The 21569-nt window shown below is 50.7% G+C and overlaps 1 protein-coding gene across 1 annotated transcript in view; it reads left to right on the forward strand.

The window, feature by feature from the left end:
- The window catches only part of Kif5a (kinesin family member 5A), a 38497-nt gene that overhangs the window by 13705 nt on the left and 3223 nt on the right, over positions 1-21569 (forward strand). Inside the window, exons 2-28 of the mRNA XM_021657801.2 lie at positions 3869-3956; positions 4059-4132; positions 4460-4564; positions 5014-5062; positions 5683-5738; positions 5933-6020; positions 6178-6302; positions 7634-7738; positions 7909-8057; positions 8306-8454; positions 9003-9178; positions 11025-11093; positions 11842-12048; positions 12305-12451; positions 13615-13803; positions 14087-14204; positions 14526-14590; positions 14690-14799; positions 15359-15460; positions 15998-16058; positions 16254-16325; positions 16455-16559; positions 18844-19060; positions 19262-19415; positions 19687-19766; positions 20229-20256; positions 20788-20898. Coding sequence (XP_021513476.1) covers positions 3869-3956; positions 4059-4132; positions 4460-4564; positions 5014-5062; positions 5683-5738; positions 5933-6020; positions 6178-6302; positions 7634-7738; positions 7909-8057; positions 8306-8454; positions 9003-9178; positions 11025-11093; positions 11842-12048; positions 12305-12451; positions 13615-13803; positions 14087-14204; positions 14526-14590; positions 14690-14799; positions 15359-15460; positions 15998-16058; positions 16254-16325; positions 16455-16559; positions 18844-19060; positions 19262-19415; positions 19687-19766; positions 20229-20256; positions 20788-20866 — 2967 coding nt within the window. The 3' untranslated portion in view covers positions 20867-20898. The remainder of the gene's footprint in view (positions 1-3868; positions 3957-4058; positions 4133-4459; positions 4565-5013; positions 5063-5682; positions 5739-5932; positions 6021-6177; positions 6303-7633; positions 7739-7908; positions 8058-8305; positions 8455-9002; positions 9179-11024; positions 11094-11841; positions 12049-12304; positions 12452-13614; positions 13804-14086; positions 14205-14525; positions 14591-14689; positions 14800-15358; positions 15461-15997; positions 16059-16253; positions 16326-16454; positions 16560-18843; positions 19061-19261; positions 19416-19686; positions 19767-20228; positions 20257-20787; positions 20899-21569) is intronic.

Here is a 21569-nt window from a genome sequence, read left to right on the forward strand (position 1 = left end):
AGGCAGAGGCAGATGGACCTCTGGCTTAGAGGCCAACCTGGTCTACAGAGTGAGTTTCAGGATAGCCAGGGCTACACAAGGAAACCCTGTCTGAAAAACAGAACAAAACAAAACAATATGTATGTATGTATATATGTGTTTACATTAAAGACTATAGAGCTGGAGAGATGGCTCAGTTGTTAGGAATATCCACTGCTCTTGCAGAAAACCAGATCTCTGTTCCCAGTACCCATGCCCGGCAGCTCAGCAGCCAATTAACTCCAGCTCCGTGGGACCTGATGCCCTCTTCTGGCCTCTTTGGGCATCTACACTCACCTGTGCGCACACATACATGTTCACATAATTAAATAAAAATAAATCTTTTTTTAAGCTGGGCATGGTGGCACACAACTTTGATCCCAGAATTCAGGGAGGCAGAGGCAGGTAGATTGCTATGAGTTCTAGACTAGCCTGGTCTACAAAGTGAGTCCAGGACAGCCAAGGTTATATAGAGAAACCATGTCCTGACCCCCCTCCCCCGAAAAAAAAAAAGTTTTGTTTTGTTTTTTAAGACAAGGTTTCTCTGTGTATCCCTAGCTGGAATCCATTCTATAGAACTCAGAGATCCATCTGCCTCTGTTTCTTTTGAGCTGATAGTAAAGGCGTGTGCTACTATGCCCAGCTAAAATAAATCTTTAAAAAAAAAATTTAAATTATTTTGTCTTTGTCTTATTTTTTTTTAATTTTATGTGATGTTTTGCCCAAATGTATGTCTGTGTGAGGGTGTCAGATCCCCTGGAACTGGAATTAGAGGCAGCTGTGAGTTGCCATGTGGGTGCTAGGAATTGAACTGAGGTCCTCTGGAAGAGCAGTCAGTGCTCTTAACTAGAGAACCATCTCTCCAACCCCTAAGAAAGAATTTGATCAAGGTCATGCTTGTAATTCCAATACTTGAAAGGCAGAGACAAGATTGCTGTAAGCTAAAAGCCAGTCTGGTCTTCATCAGTTACAGACTAGCCATAGCTTCATAGTGAGACTGTCTCAAAAATATACATTAAAAAGCCAAAACAACAAGGAACAAGCCAAAACTTGATAAAAAGTTAACAATGCAGGATGCACAATAGAAAGTATCATCTAACCTGGTTTCTCTTTCCAGAGTTACCACTGTAAACACTTGTGTAATTCTTCCTAGACAAATAATATCCATTAAATAGTGGGAATTGTGGCATTTACAGCTGTTCGGTCTAACTCTGGCCAATTTGTCTTTCTTTTGGTTGAGGTAGCAGCTTTAATTTTTTTTAAAAGTTCACCCTCCCCCCCCCCCCCCGTCATGGGTGGATCTAGAGGCTTACATTTCAGTTGGACACATGTGGACTCTAGTAAAGTGATTCAACAGAATGGTCTGATTGGAGACACAACCAAGGAATCTGTCACTTATGACAGCAGGGAGCAAACTATAAACACAGTTAGAAAATCTTTGCTTAGATCCCTGAATTTTATACTGTTTACAGCATGTTCCCTGGGTCTGATGATCTGTTGTTTGCTCTGTTGTTCCCCTGCTTCGCTTCCTGCCTGGTAGACAGGTGCTCCCCCACTGAGCTACAGGTTCTTAGAGCGGCATCCTCATTTCTGATTTTATATACATCTTTCAAAAACGAGGGAAGGGTACCAGTGACTGTATAGTGGCCTTCCATTCTTGTTTTCTTCACACCCTAGGGAGCATTGTACACTTGTGTCATCAATTTTGCATTGTTTGTTTGTTTCTCCAGACAGGGTTTCTCTTTGTAGCCTTGGCTGCCCTGGACTTACTTTATAGACCAGGCTGGCCTTGAACTCACAGAGATCTCTCTGCCTCTGCCTCCCTGATTCCTGGAGGCACAGGCATGTGCCACAGTACACACACACACACACACACACACACACACACACCTATCTTCCATTCCACAATTCCATTATAAGTTTAAAGCTATAGTTTTATCTGTCTTCTATTTCACAAGTTTATTGCATGTTCTAAGCAGTAAGTTTTTTAATGTATCTTCTATTCCACAAGCTCATTATAAGTTCAAGGCAATAGTTTTTCATGTCATAGGTTAGCACAGTTTAAGGTTAACAAGGTTTAAGAAGGTACAGCAAGATTACTGTTTACATGTCTTTCCATCAAGCCTTGTCTCTCACGGAATAGTCTTCAGCTGCCTTTCATTCCACAAGTTCATTGAAAGTTCAAAGCAATAGGTTTTTGTTTTTTGTTTTTTGTTTGTTTGTTTTTTTTTTAATATCACAGGTTCACAAGGTTTAAGCAGGACAAGCCTATAGTAGCAGGTTTTTTTCCTTTACAAACGGATAACAATATGTACCAAGAAACAGGTCATTTATCTTATGTCTTATTTTTACAGTCCTGTATAGCTGAATTAGCTAATCATCCATCCTCTGTTCTTATTACTCATTTATTGTTTGTGGCTTTTCTTATCGTGGTGCACACTGAGGCCTGTGATCTGATTCCTGGACCTAATCTAGAGTGAATGTTTCCTTCATCATAAATCTGACCCAAGCCTATTTCTTCCTAGTGCAGTTACATGCTGTAATGTGTGAATGCCCAGTGAGCTCCTTTTCTAGCCTGTGCAGCCTTTGCTATTCCACTTTTGACTCTAATTTTAAACGTTCTATCAACTTTCTTAACATTTAACTTCTTAAAAGTACTTGAATCAAATCAGCAATTGTATAAAATCATTATCAGAAATTATAAAATACTCAATTCAGTGGTGGTGGCTCACACCTTTAATCCCAGCACTCAGAGGCACAGGCAGGTAGATCTCTGTGAGTTTGAGGCCAGCCTGGTCTACAAAAAGAGTTCAGGACAATCAAGGCTACACAGAGAAACCCTGTCTTAAAAAACCAAAAAATTATCCATTCATCTAAACAGCATTATTTTATGAAAATATGTCTTCATGAGGCTGGAGAGCACTGATGCTCTTCCTGAGGTCCTGAGTTCAATTCCCAGAAGCCACTTGATGGCTCACAACCATCTATAATGAGATCTGATGCCCTTTTCTGATGTGCATGAAAACAGAGCATTAATATACATAAAATAAATAAGGAAATCTTAAAAAGAAAGAAAACACGTCTTCATGTTGATCTTCAGGAAGTTTGCCCAACGGAGTGGGATAACACCCAGGAAGCAGTCACACCAGACTGTAGGCAGTGAGGGCTCCCCACACCCAGTCACACCGTGTGAGATACATGAGGGATACAACAATGGCAAGCAGGGGAAGGCAAAGCAACAGCCAGAAGCAAGCCAGAGACAAGGCCCCAGGCTCTGCCTCTCCACAGTTTACCTATTGCACTTGTGCAGAACGAGACAAGGCCCCGGGGCTCTGCCTCTCCACGGTTTACCTTTGCACTTGTGCAGAATGAGGCGGGTCTCCGGGAAAGCCACCTGCCCGCTGCAGCATGGCGCCTGCCACCTTTCCTAGTGCATCTCCAGAGGTTCTGCGCCAGACTTACAGCTCTGTAGAGGGAGATCTTTTTAAAGTTTTAGGGTTTTTTTGCTCGTTTGTTTGTTTGTTTTTACTATTAATGAATGGCTCCCCACTTTCCATTTTTCTGTCTGGCTTCCCACAAAGGAACTGGGCTTAGTGGGATGCTAGAACCTCACACTGAGATGAGGACCCCCTTATACAATCTCACTCTGTGACACTCCTTACTGACGGCCATGGAGCACACTCCTGTTGTCAGATGCTCCTCTCACTAGGTTCCCTCATTTCCCAGCCATCCTATGCATTTTCAGGGCTCTAGAGTGGGATGCCTTTTGCAGGTGATGGGAACATCTGTGGCATTCCTCTTCCATCTCACATGCCCAGCTGATGTCTAACCTGCTTTGTTTCCCCTCCAGGGAAAGCCATATGTGTTTGACCGAGTGTTCCCCCCAAACACGACTCAGGAGCAGGTTTATCATGCATGTGCCATGCAGATCGTCAAAGGTAAGACTTGTAATCATAATGTATTTTCCCATGTTCACCATCACCCACCCCATACACACACACACACACTCTTCAGATCTCTTTTTCTACTTTCTCTTCCAGATGTCCTTGCTGGCTACAATGGCACCATTTTTGCTTACGGACAGACATCCTCAGGGAAAACACACACCATGGAGGTAAGGGATCTGACCTGGGGTATGAGGAAGGTTCATAGAAGATCAAGGAATCTCCGTGGGGGGAAACCCAGGGATGAAGGGTGGATGGGTCTGGGGGATGAGAAGAGGTTTGGAGGAATCCCTTTGCCCACCCACTTTCCCTCCCTCTCCTGACCCCCGCCGTCCTGTGACCTGGAAAGTCAGCAGCAGTGGACGTCCAGGCATGCTGACATGGTGGTGATGATCCCCCGAGAATGCTCTTAAGCCACTCCCTACCTCTGTGCCCCCTGCCCACCTCTGAGCTGTCTCACTGTGAGTCTCAGCCTCACTCACACCTTCATTCCTCAGGGCAAGCTGCATGACCCTCAGCTGATGGGCATCATCCCTCGGATTGCCCGGGACATCTTCAACCACATCTACTCCATGGATGAGAACCTGGAATTCCACATTAAGGTGACTAGCCGATAATGGCTTCTGGGGCCCCGGCAGGGAGGGGCTGGGAAGGAGAGACCTGGAATGAGCCAACTAAAGCTTTACTCTTCCCTCCAACTTACCTCAGTGGCTCACCAAGATGTCCTAGCCTGTGCTTTCCAGCCACCTTGAGCCAGTTTGCTTTGGGATTCCCATGTTAGATTGAAGAGCAGCCTCCTGGGGCTGGAGAGATAGCTCAGAGGTTAAGAACACTGCTTGTTCTTCCAGAGGTCCTAGTTCCCAGCACACACGTGGTGGCTCACAACCATCTCTACCTCCAGTTCCAGTGGAGCTGCTGGGCTCTATGGGATCCATGCATGCACATGATACACAGACATACAAGTAGCAAAAGATACATACACATAAACGTAAGTGAGAGTAGAGCAAACCACAGAGCATCTTCTCACACTGTGCCCTTTCTCACTGACCAGGTGTCTTACTTTGAGATTTACCTGGATAAGATCCGGGACCTTCTGGATGGTGAGTGGTTGGTCCCAGTGGATAAAAACATGTGAGGAGGCTGAGGACAGTTATCCACCTTCATCCAGAGATTGGTGGGGTTGAGCAATGGGGACAGGCCTCTTCACACCAGAGTCCCCTGGTTCTATGCCCCATAGACTTTTCAGTTAGGAATGGTGGTGCTTGCCTGTAAGCCTAGCTACTTGAGAGGCTCGGAGGCTGGAGGACTGTGATTTTGAGGCTACCCTGGGAAACCTAGCAAGACTGTGTCTTCAAAGGAAAGAATACGAAGGGGCACGGTGCCTGGTTGCACCTGGCGTGAGTGAGGCCTTGGGTCAAAGTCTAATTAACATGGGGCGAACAGAGAAAGGAGGAGGAAGAGGGACTGGACTAAAGGCAGGAGAAGTGCTTTCCTATCGTGTGTGAGGTGCTGGGTTCAGTCTCCTGTGAGACAGAAACAAACAAAAAGATCTCTCCAGGCTCGGCACTTGGTACACAGAGCCCGGGAAGAGCTGCAGTCCTGGGAGGAGGAGGGAGGAGCGGAGCTTCCTGTAACCTGGGGAGCCTTCCTACCTTTAGATGACTGCAGGGCGCCTAGGGGTGGGAGCACTGGCCTCTCACACTGCTCTGTCTCAATTCAGTGACCAAGACAAACCTGTCTGTGCATGAGGACAAAAACCGGGTGCCGTTTGTCAAGGTGAGAGCGGGGTGGGTTCTTGTGTGTGGCTGGGCGTCGGGTGTGTGTGGTGAAGGATGGGCCAGTGACCCCGGAGCTGGGTGATGGAGCTGTGCCAAGAGGGACTTAGAAGTGACCCCTGACGGTCACGTGGGTGGCATGTGGGCAGCTCAGTCTGAAGAACAATGCTTATGGCTACCACCCGCCTCCTGCAGGGCTGTACCGAACGCTTTGTGTCCAGCCCAGAGGAGATTTTGGATGTGATCGACGAGGGGAAGTCAAACCGACACGTGGCTGTCACCAGTGAGTGGAGACACGGAGAGCTCTTCTGTGCCCACTGGGGGCAAGCGAGCAGGGAGGAGGGGCCGCCTGCCTGGGAGATGGCACAGTAGGGATGGCCAGAGGCCCTTCCCTCTCCGAGGTTGGGATGGCAGTGGGCTCTGTCCTGTGTCTCCTGCAGACATGAATGAGCACAGTTCCCGGAGCCACAGCATCTTCCTCATCAACATCAAGCAGGAGAACATCGAGACGGAGCAGAAGCTCAGTGGGAAGCTCTACCTCGTGGACCTGGCTGGAAGCGAGAAGGTTGGTGATCTCTGCATTGAGGTGGCGGCGGGGGCAGAAAGGAACCCTTGGGGGAAGATTTGACTTTTTTAAAATTAAATTTGAAAGAAAGATAAATTTGGTCATGTGTTCTGGCAATTCAGTGTCATTCTAGCACTTGGGAGGGACAGGCAGATCCTATGAACATCAATAACAAGCAAACATTTCACCATTAAAATACATCATGGGGAAATGGTTCAATAGGTAAGTGATTTGGTGTGCAAGCCTGAGGACCTGAGTTCAAATCTCCAGAAGCCACGTCTAGCTAGGCCTGTGGCTCAGGTCTGTAATCCTAGTGCTTCTACAGTTAGAGGGTGGGGTGGTGTGAGCAGCGGAGAACAAGGTAGAAATCTCAGACCAACCCCTGAGGTTGTGCTCGCACTCTTCCAACCCATCTCTCTCTCTCTCTCTCTCTCTCTCTCTCTCTCTCTCTCTCTCTTAATCCAAGGCTGAGAACATAACTCAGTTAGTAAAGCCCTTACTGAGGAGGAGTGAGAGCCTAGGCTTGACCTCCACCTACCACTACCTAAGCAGGGCGCACTACTGTGTGCCTGTTATCCCCGCACTTGAGAGATGGAGGCAGGAGGCTCAGACTGCTCAGGTTCATCGTTAGCAACGTAGGGAGCTCTCGCCAAAAGAAAACACAGTTGGTAGAGTGCTGCCGTCCAGGCGTGAGGACCCGGGTTTGGTCCCCAGAGCCAGCATGGTGGCGCATGCCTGTGGGTCCAACACTAGGGGCCTGGAGACGGCCAGATCCTTGGGACTCCCTGGCATAGCTTAACTAGAAAGCCCCAGGTCCCAGGGACACACACACACACACACACACACACACACACACACACACACACGGAACAAACAGTCCCGAATCAGGCCTGGTGGTGTACATCTGTAATCCATGCAGTCAGCAGGCTCGGATACACAGCGAGACTCTCCCCACTGTTACCCCAAACAATGCAGTCAATTTAGCGTGCTCTCGAGATCACATGAGGTCATTACTACCAAATTCTAGGACATTTCTGTTACCCACTCACAGTCACTGCCCAGTCCTCCCTGACACCCATTTCCTGGCAACCCCTGATTTACCCTCTGGCTCTGAGTTTGCCAACCAGGAATATTTCATATAAATGAAATATATGAAAGTATATGAAGCGGGTGGGCCTTTAGCAGGAGAGTTCACAGGTGGAGGAAGTGTCTTCCTGATCCTTAGGCACCTCCTTTATCCGGTTCTCCGTTCCCTCCCTCTTTTTTGCACTGGGCCTGTCTGAGTGGAGGAGCTGTGGTGACAGCCCCCCCCCCCTGTAATTCTCTAACAGGTGAGCAAGACAGGGGCAGAGGGAGCCGTGCTGGATGAGGCAAAGAACATCAACAAGTCGCTGTCCGCCCTGGGGAACGTGATCTCCGCTCTGGCCGAGGGCACTGTGAGTGTCCCCTCGTTACCCCTCAGCCTCTTCCCCGTGTCCACGCTTGCCGTTCCTGCCCAAAGGACAAAAACCGGGTGCCGTTTGTCAAGTCAAACAGTCACCGGTGAGCATCGCTCACCGTTTTTCCCTGCTGAGATCGTTCTTCTCACCCACGCCGCCTGCTCTAGAAAAGCTACGTGCCGTACCGTGACAGCAAAATGACACGGATTCTCCAGGACTCGCTGGGAGGAAACTGCAGGACCACCATGTTCATCTGCTGCTCGCCCTCCAGCTACAATGACGCAGAGACCAAGTCCACCCTGATGTTTGGGCAGCGGTCAGTGTCAGGGACCCCAGAGGGTCCAGGTGCCCTGCCCGGGTCTCATCCCTTGCTGTTCTCTCTCTCTCACGTACACACACATGCAAGCACACACATGCACACATACATACACACTCACACACATACATATACACACACATGTTCATATGCACACTACACACATATACATGGACACACATGCACAGGCACACCTACACGCACACAGTATCACCAAGAACTGACCTCAGTCTGTGCTCTTCACTCAGGGCGAAGACCATTAAGAACACGGCCTCTGTGAATCTGGAGCTGACTGCTGAGCAATGGAAGAAGAAGTATGAGAAGGAGAAGGAGAAGACTAAGACCCAGAAGGAGACAATTGCGAAGCTGGAGGCCGAGCTGAGCCGGTGGCGCAATGGTTAGAGGGGGTCCCATGGGAGGGAGCCCTGTCCGGGAGTGCCTAAGGCCAGCACTGTCTAGGAAGCAAGGCTGTGAGGGAGCCCAAGGGCCGGGAGCCCGGCTCTGAGGAGTCGGGGTAGACGGCTCGCGCATGCAGCTCTCCCTTCTCGTCTGTGGCCACGTGTCTCTGCTGTGGCATGACACCTAGCAGTAAGGCATAAAGCGGCTGCTCTGGCGCACAGTCTGAGGGCGCAGGGAAGGCGCTGGAAGGATCCTGAGGCAGGAAGCTGAGAGCTGCTGCCCCACTGTGTGCTCCTTTTCATTCAGTCAGGACACCGGCCCAGGGAATGGTGCTGCCCCTTTAAGGGCGGTCTACCAGTGCTGCCCACGTTTAAGGTGGATCTGTCTAGTGCTGCTCACATTTAAGGTGGTCTGCTCACTTGGACTAACTCAGTCTGGAAACCCCTCGTGGTATACATCTAGAGGCTTGTCTCATAGGTGATGCCGATACTGTTGGGTTGATAATACTATTACACTGTCTCTTCTCTCCCTCTGTCCCACTCTCAGGGGAGAACGTGCCTGAGACTGAGCGCCTGGCAGGAGAAGACTCAGCTCTGGGAGCCGAGCTCTGTGAGGAGACCCCAGTGAATGACAACTCATCCATTGTGGTCCGCATCGCACCCGAGGAGAGGCAGAAGTACGAGGAAGAAATCCGCCGTCTCTACAAGCAGCTTGATGACAAGGTGAAGGCCACTGGGCAGGGTGCTGAAGGCGGAGGTTACAAAAGCTAGCTAGTGTCTAGTGACGCTGCTTAGAACCAGCCACGGCTGCTTCCCGCCGAGCCTGACTGTGTGCGCTGCGCACGGCGGGAGAAGAGGCGTGACTCCTGCACAGTCTTCTGAGTCCTACAAGCACTGTGGCATGCACACCCACACACCACGCAGACACGCAGACACACGCACTCTGAAATTCTTTATAAAGTTGCTCTGTGCAACCCTTGGGATGTGGAAAGTAGGTTTTAAAACTAGAAGAAGCTGGACTGGAGGGATGGCTCAGTGGTTAAAGAGCACCAGCTGCTCTTCCAGAGGTTCTGAATTCAGTTCCCAACCACCACATGGTGGCTCACAGCCATCTATGGTGAGATCTGGTGCCCTCTCCTGGCCTGCAAATAGAGTGTTCATATGCATAAATAAATAAATCTTTAAAAAAATAGAAGAACATGAGAGATGTAGGTCAGCTCGTCCAGAGTCAACAGTGTTAATATTTCACTGTTCTTTGTGTATCATGCAACTGAGGCAGATGGTTGCAGTAATTTGCATCTGCTATTTCTCTCTTGTAGATGATCTTATATTTTAGGTGAGCCTCAAATTCTTGATGCTCCTGCCTCAGCCTCCTCGGTGTGGGGTTACCAGTGCGGCTGCCCTGACTGACTCCAGATTTTTCAGTTACCATTATATTACAAGTAGATTTTCACTTCGTTAATAGTCCCTCATAGACGTGTCTGTTTGGAGCTAAGGATGTAGCTCAGTTGTGAGGGCAACTGCCTGGCGCGCACAAAGCTTGTAGGGTCAGCCCCAGCATGACAAAATACTGACATGTAACCCCACATGGCACACGCCTGTAACTCCACCCCTCACATGGAGACAGCACTGTCAGAAGTTCAGGGTGGTCCCCGGCTCTGTGGGACGTTTGAGGCCAGCCTGGACACGGCTTTTAAGCAGATGTCTGGGAGTCCATTTATCAAAATGTACTCGGTTGCCATGAAAAGCATTTGCTTTTGAGGCTGGAGAGATGATTCAATGGTTCAGAGCACTGGCTGGGTTCAACCCCCAGCACCCACATGGCAGCTCCCAGCCATTTGTAACTCCAGTTTTAGGAGATCGGATGCCCTCTTCTGGCACTGCAGGCAGCAGACACACACACATGGTACACAGACTTATAGCAGAATAAACATCCATACACATGAAATAACAAAAAAAAAATTTAAAAAGATACATACAATATGTATGTGTGTGCGCACGAGGCAGGTGTGCTACTCCTGCCTATAATCCCAGCACCTAGAAGGCTGAGGCAGGAAGACTGGGAATCTGAGGCCAACCTGAGCTACATGATAAGACCCTGTCTTAGCACACACATACACAGAGATCCTGGTCAAGGTGGCACATGCCTATAATCCTAACATTTACTAGGTTGAGCCTGGGGATCAAGAGTTCAAGGTCATTTGCAGCAGCATAGTGAGTTCAAGACCAACGAGCCTTAGCTACATTAGACTGTTTCAGATCACCCCCAGTTTTTAATTTGTTGGTTTTGTTTGTTTGTTTGTTTGTTTAAGTGATTTAGGCTAAACTGGGGTGCTAACGTAAAAGTTTTACGCTAAAGAATATGGGTGTGGAGACTTTTACTGTGTAGTGTCAAGACTGTCCTAAAGGAATTGAGAAAGTCTTGCAGCCTTGGCAGGAAGCCAGGGAAAGGGCCTCCTTTTGATATTGTGTGCTTTCCAGCTTAAAGCAGCAGTCAGATTTTGGAGGGCTCTGGCTTCTCCCTAAACGGGACAAGTGACCCCTCAGCATCCCCTCTTGCCTCCAACAGGACGATGAGATCAACCAGCAGAGCCAACTCATCGAGAAGCTGAAGCAGCAGATGTTGGACCAGGAAGAGGTAACCAGTGGGCAGGGCGAGGGACCAGAGGAAGGGCTTTGTCTCCATCACTGCAAATCCAAAACCGCTTCTTTAACCAGAGTGGGAGCCGCTGAGGGTGGAGCTGTACCGGTAGAGTGTGAACCTGGCTGGCGTGGGGCCCTGGGTTGATCTCCAGCAGAGCATAACCCAGTTGTACACACCTGTAGCCTGGTGCATAGCCACAGTCAGGATGGAAGGTCAAGGCCGTTCTTGCTTCAATGCTTTGGATACCTGAAACTGTCTAAAAACAAACAGAAGGCATGAATAATGGGCATCCCACTTAGTGGCTCACGAACATCATGCAATATGGAGACTTCACTTAGGTTGGGTCGGGAATATCAAGAGCTCAGGCTAAGCTGGGCATGGTGGTACATACCTTTGGTCCCGGCGCTCAGGAGGGAGAGGCAGGGGATCTGTGAGTTCAAGGCCAGCCCGGTCTACAAAGCAAGTTTCAGGACAGTCAAGGCCACACAGAGAAAACCTGTCTCAGAAATAAACTAATGAACTCAGGCCTGTTTGCAGCCACATAGTGACCAGCCAGGTTGTTCTGAAAGTCCAAATGATGGTGTCTGGTGCATTTCCATCCTGGCTAATGAAGCCTGGTGCTCACTCCCCTTGACTTGGAGTGTGTGCCGCGGGTTTTGGAAACTTAGCTCACACAGTGATCACCAAAGAGGCCATCACTGAGAGCATGCACCGTCTCACATGCCCCGCCTCTTTCTTGAAGCTGCTAGTGTCCACTCGGGGAGACAATGAGAAGGTCCAGCGGGAGCTGAGCCACCTACAGTCAGAGAACGATGCTGCAAAGGATGAGGTGAAGGAAGTGCTGCAGGCCCTGGAGGAGCTGGCAGTGAACTATGACCAGAAGTCCCAGGAGGTGGAGGAGAAGAGCCAACAGAACCAGCTCCTGGTGGATGAGCTGTCCCAGAAAGTGGTAAGTGTCCTGAGGCCTCCCTGACACACCTCTGCTTCCCACCACTGCTGTGCCCTCTGCACTGACAGTCAGTGTGTTGAGACACCCGCCCTCGCCTGCCTCTGCAATGTGCCCTTCTCTCTTCCAGAAGCTTCTGTGCGGTCTGTATTCTATCCGTAGCAGCCCTCAGGGTCTTGCATGGCATGAGAGACTCTGCTCAAGCTGGGAAGGGGAGCAGGAGGCTGGCAATGGTAATGACCTTAGGGGCTGTCCCTAGGCCACCATGCTGTCCCTGGAGTCTGAGCTACAGCGGCTCCAGGAGGTCAGTGGACACCAGCGGAAACGGATCGCTGAGGTACTGAATGGGCTGATGAAGGACCTGAGTGAATTCAGTGTCATCGTGGGCAACGGAGAGATTAAGCTGGTGAGTGGGAAGAGGCAGCCATGTTGTTCAGGTCATTCTTGCTCTGGGCACCAGGGAGAGGTGCATGATAGGACAGTCCATCCTTTTGGTGTACTGAGAACATCCCCTCCAAGAGCCAGATGTAGTATCACCCATCTGTGATCCCTGCATTTGGGAGACCGAAACATGAAAAACAAGAGTTCTAGGCCAGCCTGGGCTACATAGCAATATCTAGTTTTTTTGTTTTGTTTTTTTAGGGTAACAAAAAAAGGGACCATGCCTCAGATTAGACACATAAGAACAGTTAGAGGTTTGTAGGTACAAGTGAGAAGACATATTCTAAAGGGTTTACATATGGCTACAGAGATTCGTGGCAGGATCTAGAGGAGACACAGGGTGGGAATGACATGCAAATCTGTGCATAAGAAGATGACCTATTAGAACTATCAAGCAGAACCAGTTTAGCTACAAAGAAAGCCCAGCTGGGTCCAGAGGTATGCACTGTCTTTGCTGTCTTTGGGAGGTTGACAGGCAAAGCACTTAAGCCCGGGGTTTGAGACTGGCACGGAAGGGGAGGGCTGTCAAAATCTGGCATCTGAATGTAAACAGAGGCTTTGAAGTGAAATGTTAGTTAACAGGAGCTGTTTCTGAGTTAGGGTCACTATTGCTGTGAGGAAACACCATGAGCAAAAGCAACTTGGGGAGGAAAGGTCTGTTTAGCTTACATATTCCAGGCCACAGTTCACTGAGGGAAGCCAAGGCAGGGACTCAGACCTGGTGACATCCTGGAGGCAGGAGTTGGTATGGAGACCATGGCTTCTCCCTAAACGGGACAAGTGGCTACTTCCTGGCTTGCTCAGCCTGCTTTCTGCTAGCACCTAGGATCACCAGCCCGGAGCTGGCACCTCCTTCTGTGGGCTGGGCCCTCCTGCACTGATCACTACTTGAGAAAATGCCCTACAGCCCTACCCTATGGAGACATTTTTCAGTTGAGGTTCCCTCCTCTCAGATGACCCTAGCTTGTGACAATGAGGCCGGTAGCCCAAGCTGCTAAAAGGCGCTGAGGAGTTCCCAGCTTCCTTGGGTACCTGTGGAGGGGAGAGTGTGTTGGGTGGAGGGTGACGGATGTAGGTGCTGGCTTTCTGCCTCAGAGAAGCAGCTGTTCCTCCTCCACCCACACTCAGCCGGTGGAGATCAGCGGGGCCATCGAAGAGGAGTTCACTGTGGCCCGGCTCTACATCAGCAAGATCAAGTCAGAGGTTAAGTCTGTGGTGAAGCGGTGTCGGCAGCTGGAGGGCCTCCAGGTGGAGTGTCACAGAAAGATGGAGGTGACTGGGAGGGAGCTGTCATCTTGCCAGCTGCTCATCTCTCAGGTGAGCATTTGAGGGTGTAGACAGGCTGCTCTGTGGCTACAGATAGGCTCTCAACACCCACCTCTGGGTCAGTGGCTTGGGTCAATAGAGATCGAGGCCTAAAGAGCCAAGTGATAGTTGGGAGGACCCAGGCCAAAGACATGTCTAGAGGAAGAGTCTCCATAAGAACAGCCCCTGGCCTGTGAAAGTGCAGCAGGAGGAGGGGAAGGTTCGGGAGGAGAGCTGCAGTTCACAGTGCTAGATCCTTTGCACTCTTTATCTTCTTTACGCCTCTCTTTACCAGCACGAGGCCAAGATCCGCTCGCTTACAGAGTACATGCAGAGTGTGGAGCTGAAGAAACGGCACCTGGAAGAGTCCTATGACTCCCTGAGTGATGAACTAGCCAAGCTTCAGGCACAGGGTGAGGCCTGCTTAGACCTGGCCGAGCCATTCTTGGGTCGAGGTCCCAGAGGGATGGGGAAGGAAAGTCACACACACATTGGAAAAAAAAATGACCTGATGCTTCACTTGGCATCACTTGGCATCAGCTTGAGCCCTGTGTCAGGTCGTGGGCTACTCGCCATCTGGGCTACTCGACATCTAGCCTGGGTTTCACAGACCATAGTCCTCCATCCCTGATGTATCAAACTGGACTGTCCCAACCCAGAACGTCCCTATGCACCCTTCCGCTGTGACCTGGAGCTCACTGGTGTCATGGAAGCTGTCTTTCTCTCTCCCTTAGAAACTGTGCACGAAGTGGCTCTGAAGGACAAGGAGCCAGATGCGCAGGATGCAGAGGAGGTGAAGGTATGCGGGGAAGGTGTGAGGTGGGTGCTGGGCAGGGCGGGGGCTGTGCCCATCGTGCCTGGAAGTCTGGCTCTGAGCACAGGGTCGGGCTGTTTGCAGAAGGCCCTGGAAGTACAGATGGAGAGTCACCGTGAGGCCCATCACCGGCAGCTGGCCCGCCTCCGAGATGAGATCAATGAGAAACAGAAGACCATTGATGAGCTGAAAGAGTAAGGGACTAGAAGGCTCCAGGGTCTGTCCAGGCCTCTCGTTTTGCTGTGGCCACTTCAGTGACCCTTCTGGATCTTTAATGTCCAAGGTCATGTCCTCAACAATGACGCACTTTGAGGCCCAATTTCAGGAGACACAGAAAGGGCTGGCGAGATGCCTCAGTGGTTGGGAGCACTGGCTGTTCTTCCAGAGGACCTGGGTTTGATCCCCAGCACCCACAGAGTGGCTCACAACCATCTGTAACTCTAGTCCCAGGGGATCTAAGACCCTCTTCTGACCCCCTCAGGTATCAGGAACACAGGGAGCACAGACATACATGCAGACAAAACATCCGTACACATTTAAAAAAAAATGGGCACAAGAAGTCAGAATTAATATGCTCCTTGAGACTTAAAATTGGAGTCCTCAGGGCCCCATGCTGCCATGAAAATGGTAGTCGGTGTTTATCCCTGATATCTGCAAGCAGGTGCATCGGGTCTCACTGTGTAAGGGAAGGGCAGGGCTTCCTTTTCTCCCTGTAGCATCTGTTTATCTGTCCAATGTCCCAACCCTCCCTAGCCTGAACCAGAAACTTCAGTTAGAGCTGGAGAAGCTTCAAGCTGATTACGAGAGGCTGAAGAATGAAGAGCATGAGAAAAGCGCCAAACTCCAGGAGCTGACGTGAGTGACGCATTCACCCACAGGCTCAGAGCTGTGATGCACAGCACAGCCCCTTGAGGATATTTGCAGGAAGCAGGCATGAAGAGGTGGGGAGTAATTAGCAGCAGAAATGACAGCCAGGCTAGGCATGGTGGTGCACGCCTTAAATCCCAGCACTTCCGAGCCAGAGGCAGGGGGATCTCTGTGGGTGAGGCCAGCCTTGTCTACAGAGCAAGTTTCAGGACAGCCAGGGCTATTAAGTATGAAAATAAGCTTTTGGAGTGGTATAATTGGTTTGATCCCAAGAGACTTTGTATGTGGTCAGGTATACACATAGAAAAAAAGAGTTGGCAAGGATGGACACCTACTAGTTCTAACTGTAAATAACAGAACTTCATAAAATTTCCTCTGAACTCTTCATAAAATTTCCTTTTCGGTTGTTGCATTGCAAACACGAGTAATTTGTATAATAAATGATGGTAAAGTAAAGATGGTGGGAGAAGGGGCATCCTGAGGGGTCTTTCTTATCCCGCTCTCTCCTTATTTTTCTTGCTACAGATTTCTGTATGAGCGACATGAGCAGTCCAAGCAGGACCTCAAGGGGCTGGAGGAGACAGTTGTGAGTGGTTCCTGTGCCAAGTTAACAGAGTGGGAGAAGGCTCCCGCTCTCCTTACCTTTCTACTCTCTCCTCCTGTCCTTTCACTGTGAGAGACCTGTGGACTATTTGTCGCCCAGTGACTGCAGGTTTCGGTGATTCTGGAGGGAAGGTAGCCCTGGTGTCCACATGCCCCAGTTTTGCATTATTCTTTGCAGGCCCGGGAACTCCAGACCCTCCACAACCTTCGCAAGCTGTTCGTTCAAGACGTCACGACTCGAGTCAAGAAAGTAAGTGCCACCCTCACGTCCAACCAACCCGTGCTGTCCTCCCTTCTCAGGGTTCTCTGGCCTGTTGTTCCCTGTGGGGTCAGTTTGGCCTTGGGACAGCCGCATCTTTTCTCCCTCGCATCTAACCAGAGTGCAGAAATGGAGCCCGAGGACAGTGGGGGGATTCATTCCCAAAAGCAGAAGATCTCCTTTCTTGAGAACAACCTGGAACAGCTTACAAAGGTTCACAAACAGGTGAGCATCCAGAGGACGGGGGGGACTGCAGGCCAGGCGCTCGTGACAGCCAGGTCCTCAGAGACTCCTTGGATTTGGGAAAAGTGAGTTGCATGCTGTCCATAGCCTTCTCTTTTTACTTCACTAGTGCCTTCTTGGTATCTTATCTGGCCCCATGTGTGCACTGATCTTTGCTGTGAACCTGTTTCCCTTCTCAAAAGTTTTCTCAGCCTATCTTTGCTTAAAGTGGAAGTCCCCAGCCCTGCCTTGGAGGAAGAGGTTGAAATGTATGGAGGATGTAGAGGCATAGGATAGAGCAATAGGAAGATGGCTAGGAGGTGGCTCTGCAGCAGGCTTCCATAGCCTGCATCAGGCCTGGGTGTATCGCTCTCAAGCCCTATATGGGGGTCAGGGTCAGGGTATAATAGTTCCAGACTTCAGATAGGGATATAAGAAAAGCAAGGGAATCAGGCTTCTTAGCAAAAAACACCTTCATGTGTCTATCTGGGGCAGGTATGCAGGCGGTTAAATCGATTAAATAATGTCTCTCACGTGACCCACCCAGCCCCTAGTGGGGTCAGTCAGAACTCCTACATTGAGTTGCTGCCTCTCTGTCCCCTCTTGCTGCTGCTGCTCTGTAGGTGAAAGCCTGGATCTCAGGTGTGGGGTGGTTGGGTGAAAGGGCAGTCTAGAGAAATAAGGAAAGGGAATGTTTGGTGTGTCCACAGCAGCAGTGTCCTCCTCCACACCAAGGGGCCAGTGCACTCAATAGTCTGGCAGCAGTCTCTCTGATTCACAGAATAAACCCCAATCAAAATTCCATCCCCTGCCTCTCAAGTCTACCCTTAGAGTCCATCAGACTCCTCCCTCTCACTGGCCAGGCTCACCTTCTCCTCCCAGCCCGATGCCCTCTCTATAGTGAAGACTCAGTGCGTCCTCTTGGAAACTTCCCAAGTTGAGACTCATCATGCCCTGCCAGTGTTGTGTCCTTTGGACCTGCTGAGGACTTAGCTGTTATCTTTCCTTCCTTCTCTTATTATAAAAAGGTGTAACACCTTAACAGAAAAGTCGGGTGACAAGAAATCTTAAAGAAGGCGGCGGCGGTGGTGACTAGCAGTGTTCCTAGTTGAAAGAATACTTGTCGAGGTTGAGCAGAGCCCTAGGTCCAACCCCAGTCCATATCAAATGGGGCCAGGCGTGGTGGCAACGGGCCTCTGATCCCAGCGCCTGAGAAACTAGAGTTTGAGGGCAGCCATGGCTGAATTGTGAATTCTAGGCCAGCCTGGGCCTAGAATTAGGTCACTTAGCAAGACCCTGTCTTCCTTTCTTTGTTTGTTTCTTCCTTCTTTCTTGTTTGTTTGTTTTTTTAAGTGTCTCTTTTTTCCTCCCCTTCCTCAAAGCCTATACTTCTGCTCTAAGTCCCAAACTTCAAAACCTGCTCCCCTAAAGACAGACAGGACAAACAAGACACCCTCTCCAGCAGACACAACTCTGTGAGGGAAATAGGGTTCTAAAAACTCAGCATCGCCACCAGTTAAGCTAAATTGCAGTGCAGCAACATTTGATGATCCCTAAATCCGCTGAGGCTGCACAGGAGCCTTTCCCCACCGCATCCTCTGCTATGCTGACCTGCTTGACTGCCCCAGCCTCCCTCCCTCCCGGCCCCAAGGCACTTGTAGTTTCAAGCGCCCCCATCATTGTGGCCCCTACAAAGTGACCCCTCGGCCTTTTCTGGCTGCAGAGTGGTTGCCGTCACACTCTAGCTTGGTTTAATGGGGTCGGGGAAGATAGTCCAGGAGGTCCTTGGTGAAGGTAGGGAGCACAGATGTTTGTGCTATCGCAAATATTTTCTTTCCTTCCTGTGAGGCTTGGTGTGTGTGTGTGTGGCCGTGTGGTGGGGGCTCCCTATTCCAGCATCTGCTCTTGCTCTGCATTGCACTCACTCGCAATCCTGTCAGCCCCTGTCTGCCCTGACTGTCATGTGCTCCTAGTGTCCCGATCACTGCATGCCCACGTGCCCACATAGGCCATCTCATCCCCACTGGGCACCTGGAGCTGCTAGTCTGACACACATTGGAAGGGTGTGCCCAGGTAGACGGAACCTGAGCCGGGCCCTATCAAGAGCTCTGGGCCATGGTGGGGTTGGCAGGCTTAGAAAATGATGTAGGGAGATGGAGAGAGGGAGGGACAAGGCCTCTCAAGGAAATGATTTTCCTCTATTCTCTTTATTCCCCCCCCCCCATTATCCACTGGTGCCCTGTCTTGGGTCACTGGCTTTCTGTCTTCTGTTTGGCCCACTCCACAGCTGGTACGTGACAATGCAGATCTGCGTTGTGAGCTTCCTAAGCTGGAAAAACGACTTAGGGCTACGGCTGAGAGAGTTAAGGCCCTGGAGGGCGCACTGAAGGAGGCCAAGGAGGGCGCCATGAAGGACAAGCGTCGGTACCAGCAGGAGGTGGACCGTATCAAGGAAGCTGTGCGGTACAAGAGCTCCGGCAGGCGGGGCCATTCGGCCCAGATTGGTGAGTGGATGTTGATAGGCAAGACCATGCCAGCACCTCGAGCAAATTCAGCCAGTCCCCAAAAGCCAAGCAACTCAATGCCTGCTGTTAGTCCGCCTTTCCACCAAAGGATGTGGAGGTCATTTGCTGGGATCGATCTTGGGGGCCAGGGAAACTCGGGTAACCAGTGGCTTTCTCACAGTTGTTTCTTCTCTTTCATAGCCAAACCTGTGAGGCCTGGCCACTACCCAGCCTCGTCACCTACGAACCCCTATGGCACCCGGAGCCCCGAGTGTATCAGCTACACTAACAACCTCTTCCAGAACTACCAGAGCCTGCACTTACAGGCTGCACCGAGCTCCACCTCAGATATGTAGTGAGTGACTATGGGTGTGGCTGGAGGTCCAGCTGGAGGCCATCTGGGCCCTTAGGAGGAAGGGGGTGGTGTCAGCTCTTGTTTATGCAAATTTAATTCTCGTCCTAAGTCACAAGGTTTCTAACCCTCTCTCACCCTTCTGCGCTGTGGTGATGGGCGTTCTCTCCGGGCTCCTCTTCCAGGGATGGGAAGAGGAATGGCTGGGGGATGATGGGTTCTCAGAATAGCAGATGGTGGGTTCCAGAGCCTGTCTCTGTTCTGTTCCTTCCAGCTTTGCTAACTCCTGTGCCAGCAATGGGGCCACATCTGGTGGCTCCTTGGCTTCCTACCAGAAGGCCAACATGGACAATGGTGAGTGGCAAAGATTCTGCCAACAGGATTCCCAGGGAAGATGGGGGCTACTTACGCAGGCGCTAGCAACCTCTTTCCTGTGCCAGGGTATCAAATACAAAGATAATGTCATGGTCGAGTTCGCTGGCAGAGCACTGGCCTAGTGTGCTCGCTGCCCTGCCTTCCGGCCCTGGTATGGGGAAGTTAGGGGGTCCACATAGCCCACTGTCCGAGCCTTAGGCTTGATCTCTGCCAAAAGCCACTTCAGTAGTTGGCTGCTCCTCTCGCTGCCAGCCTATCCCCTTCCCTTCTCGGTGAGCGCTTGGAGACTTACTACAAAATAAACGTGTACCTTTGGGTGGGTGAGGATTCGGTGCCTCAGTTTACCAGTTCCTTAGAGGGGTTGGAGCGGGAAGGGTTTGTGAAGACTGTTCTCACATCAGCCTCATTCTAACCCTGTGTTCTCAACGGCCATCGCTTCAGGAAATGCGACAGACATCAACGATAACAGGTACTCAGCTGCTGCTCACCCTGGTTCTCAGACTCCTCTCTCCCTGGGGCTCCGGAGGGGGAGGAGAAGATGAGGGCCACTGTGGTCCCTGGGTTCTCAGACTCTTCTCCCCCTGGAGCTCTGGAAGGGGAGGAGGAGAGGAGGGCCACTGTGGTCCCTGGGTTCTCAGACTCTTCTCTCTCTGGGGCTCCGGAGGGGGAGGAGGAGAGGAGGGCCACTGTGGTCCCTGGGTGCTCAGACTCCTCTCTCCCTGGGGCTCCGGAGGGGGGGGGGAAGGAGATGAGGGCCACTGTGGTCACTTCATGTAGTCAGATCCAGGCACTCCTGGTCTCAGCCCCTCCCTACCCCAGTTATGTCACCTGGGGAGAATGCCGTGGATGCCTGATTCTTTCTGTCCTCCTTTCGGGACTTTCTGACCCTGCAAGGCTTTGAGTTTTCCTTTGAAGCATGTGTCTTCCCTGTCCCTCAGTGCGCTCTCAGAGCACTGACCCTGGCAGGATGGAGCTGACCACAGTGTGTCTCTTCCTCCAGGAGTGACCTGCCGTGCGGCTATGAGGCTGAGGACCAGGCCAAGCTTTTCCCCCTCCACCAAGAGACAGCAGCCAGCTAACTCTCATTCCTGGCTATGTTCTGCACTTTCAGGTAGCTGCGGGCAACTTTCCTGCCTGGCCCCAGTTTCCCCCTATCTGGCCATGGCCTCTTCTCCTGTTTGTGTACATTCGTGCATGCGTACATGCATGGGTGTGTGTGTATTCCTGTATGGGTGCTGGTGTGCGCGCGCGCGTGTGTGTGTGTGTGTGTGTGTGTGTGTGTGTGTGTGTGATGTGAGCTCATATTCAGAGGCCAAGGTTGGGTGTCTCTTCCTTTATTGCTCCTTACCTTATTTTTTTATACAAGATGCCTCACTGGATCTGGAGCTGGCTGTTCTGGGTAGACTGGCTGGCCAGTCCACCCCACCCCCAGCCGGAGTTTCTGATCCCCAGTTCTGGGGTAACAGACTGGCTTTTGTGTAGGTGCTTGGGATCTGAACATAGTCCTCACTTCTGCAGTAAACACTTTATGATTGAGCCCTCTCCCCACCTCACCCCTTTTCTTCTTAAACCACTTGAAATCTTTCAACTCCTGCTCAGCTGGGTATGGTGATCCCAGCACCCACATGGAGGATGGGGGATCATGAGTTCAAGAGTCCTGGGTTAGTGAGACCCTGTATCAGAAACAAACAAAATCACTGGGTAAAAACCCAAATCATGCTATATTATTCAACCCTCACCTCCCACGGCCCCAAGCTTTCCCTTAGGTACTGGCGGTAACTA

Source organism: Meriones unguiculatus, chromosome 17 (genome assembly GCF_030254825.1).
Source record: "Meriones unguiculatus strain TT.TT164.6M chromosome 17, Bangor_MerUng_6.1, whole genome shotgun sequence".
Taxonomy (NCBI): Eukaryota; Metazoa; Chordata; class Mammalia; order Rodentia; family Muridae; genus Meriones; species Meriones unguiculatus.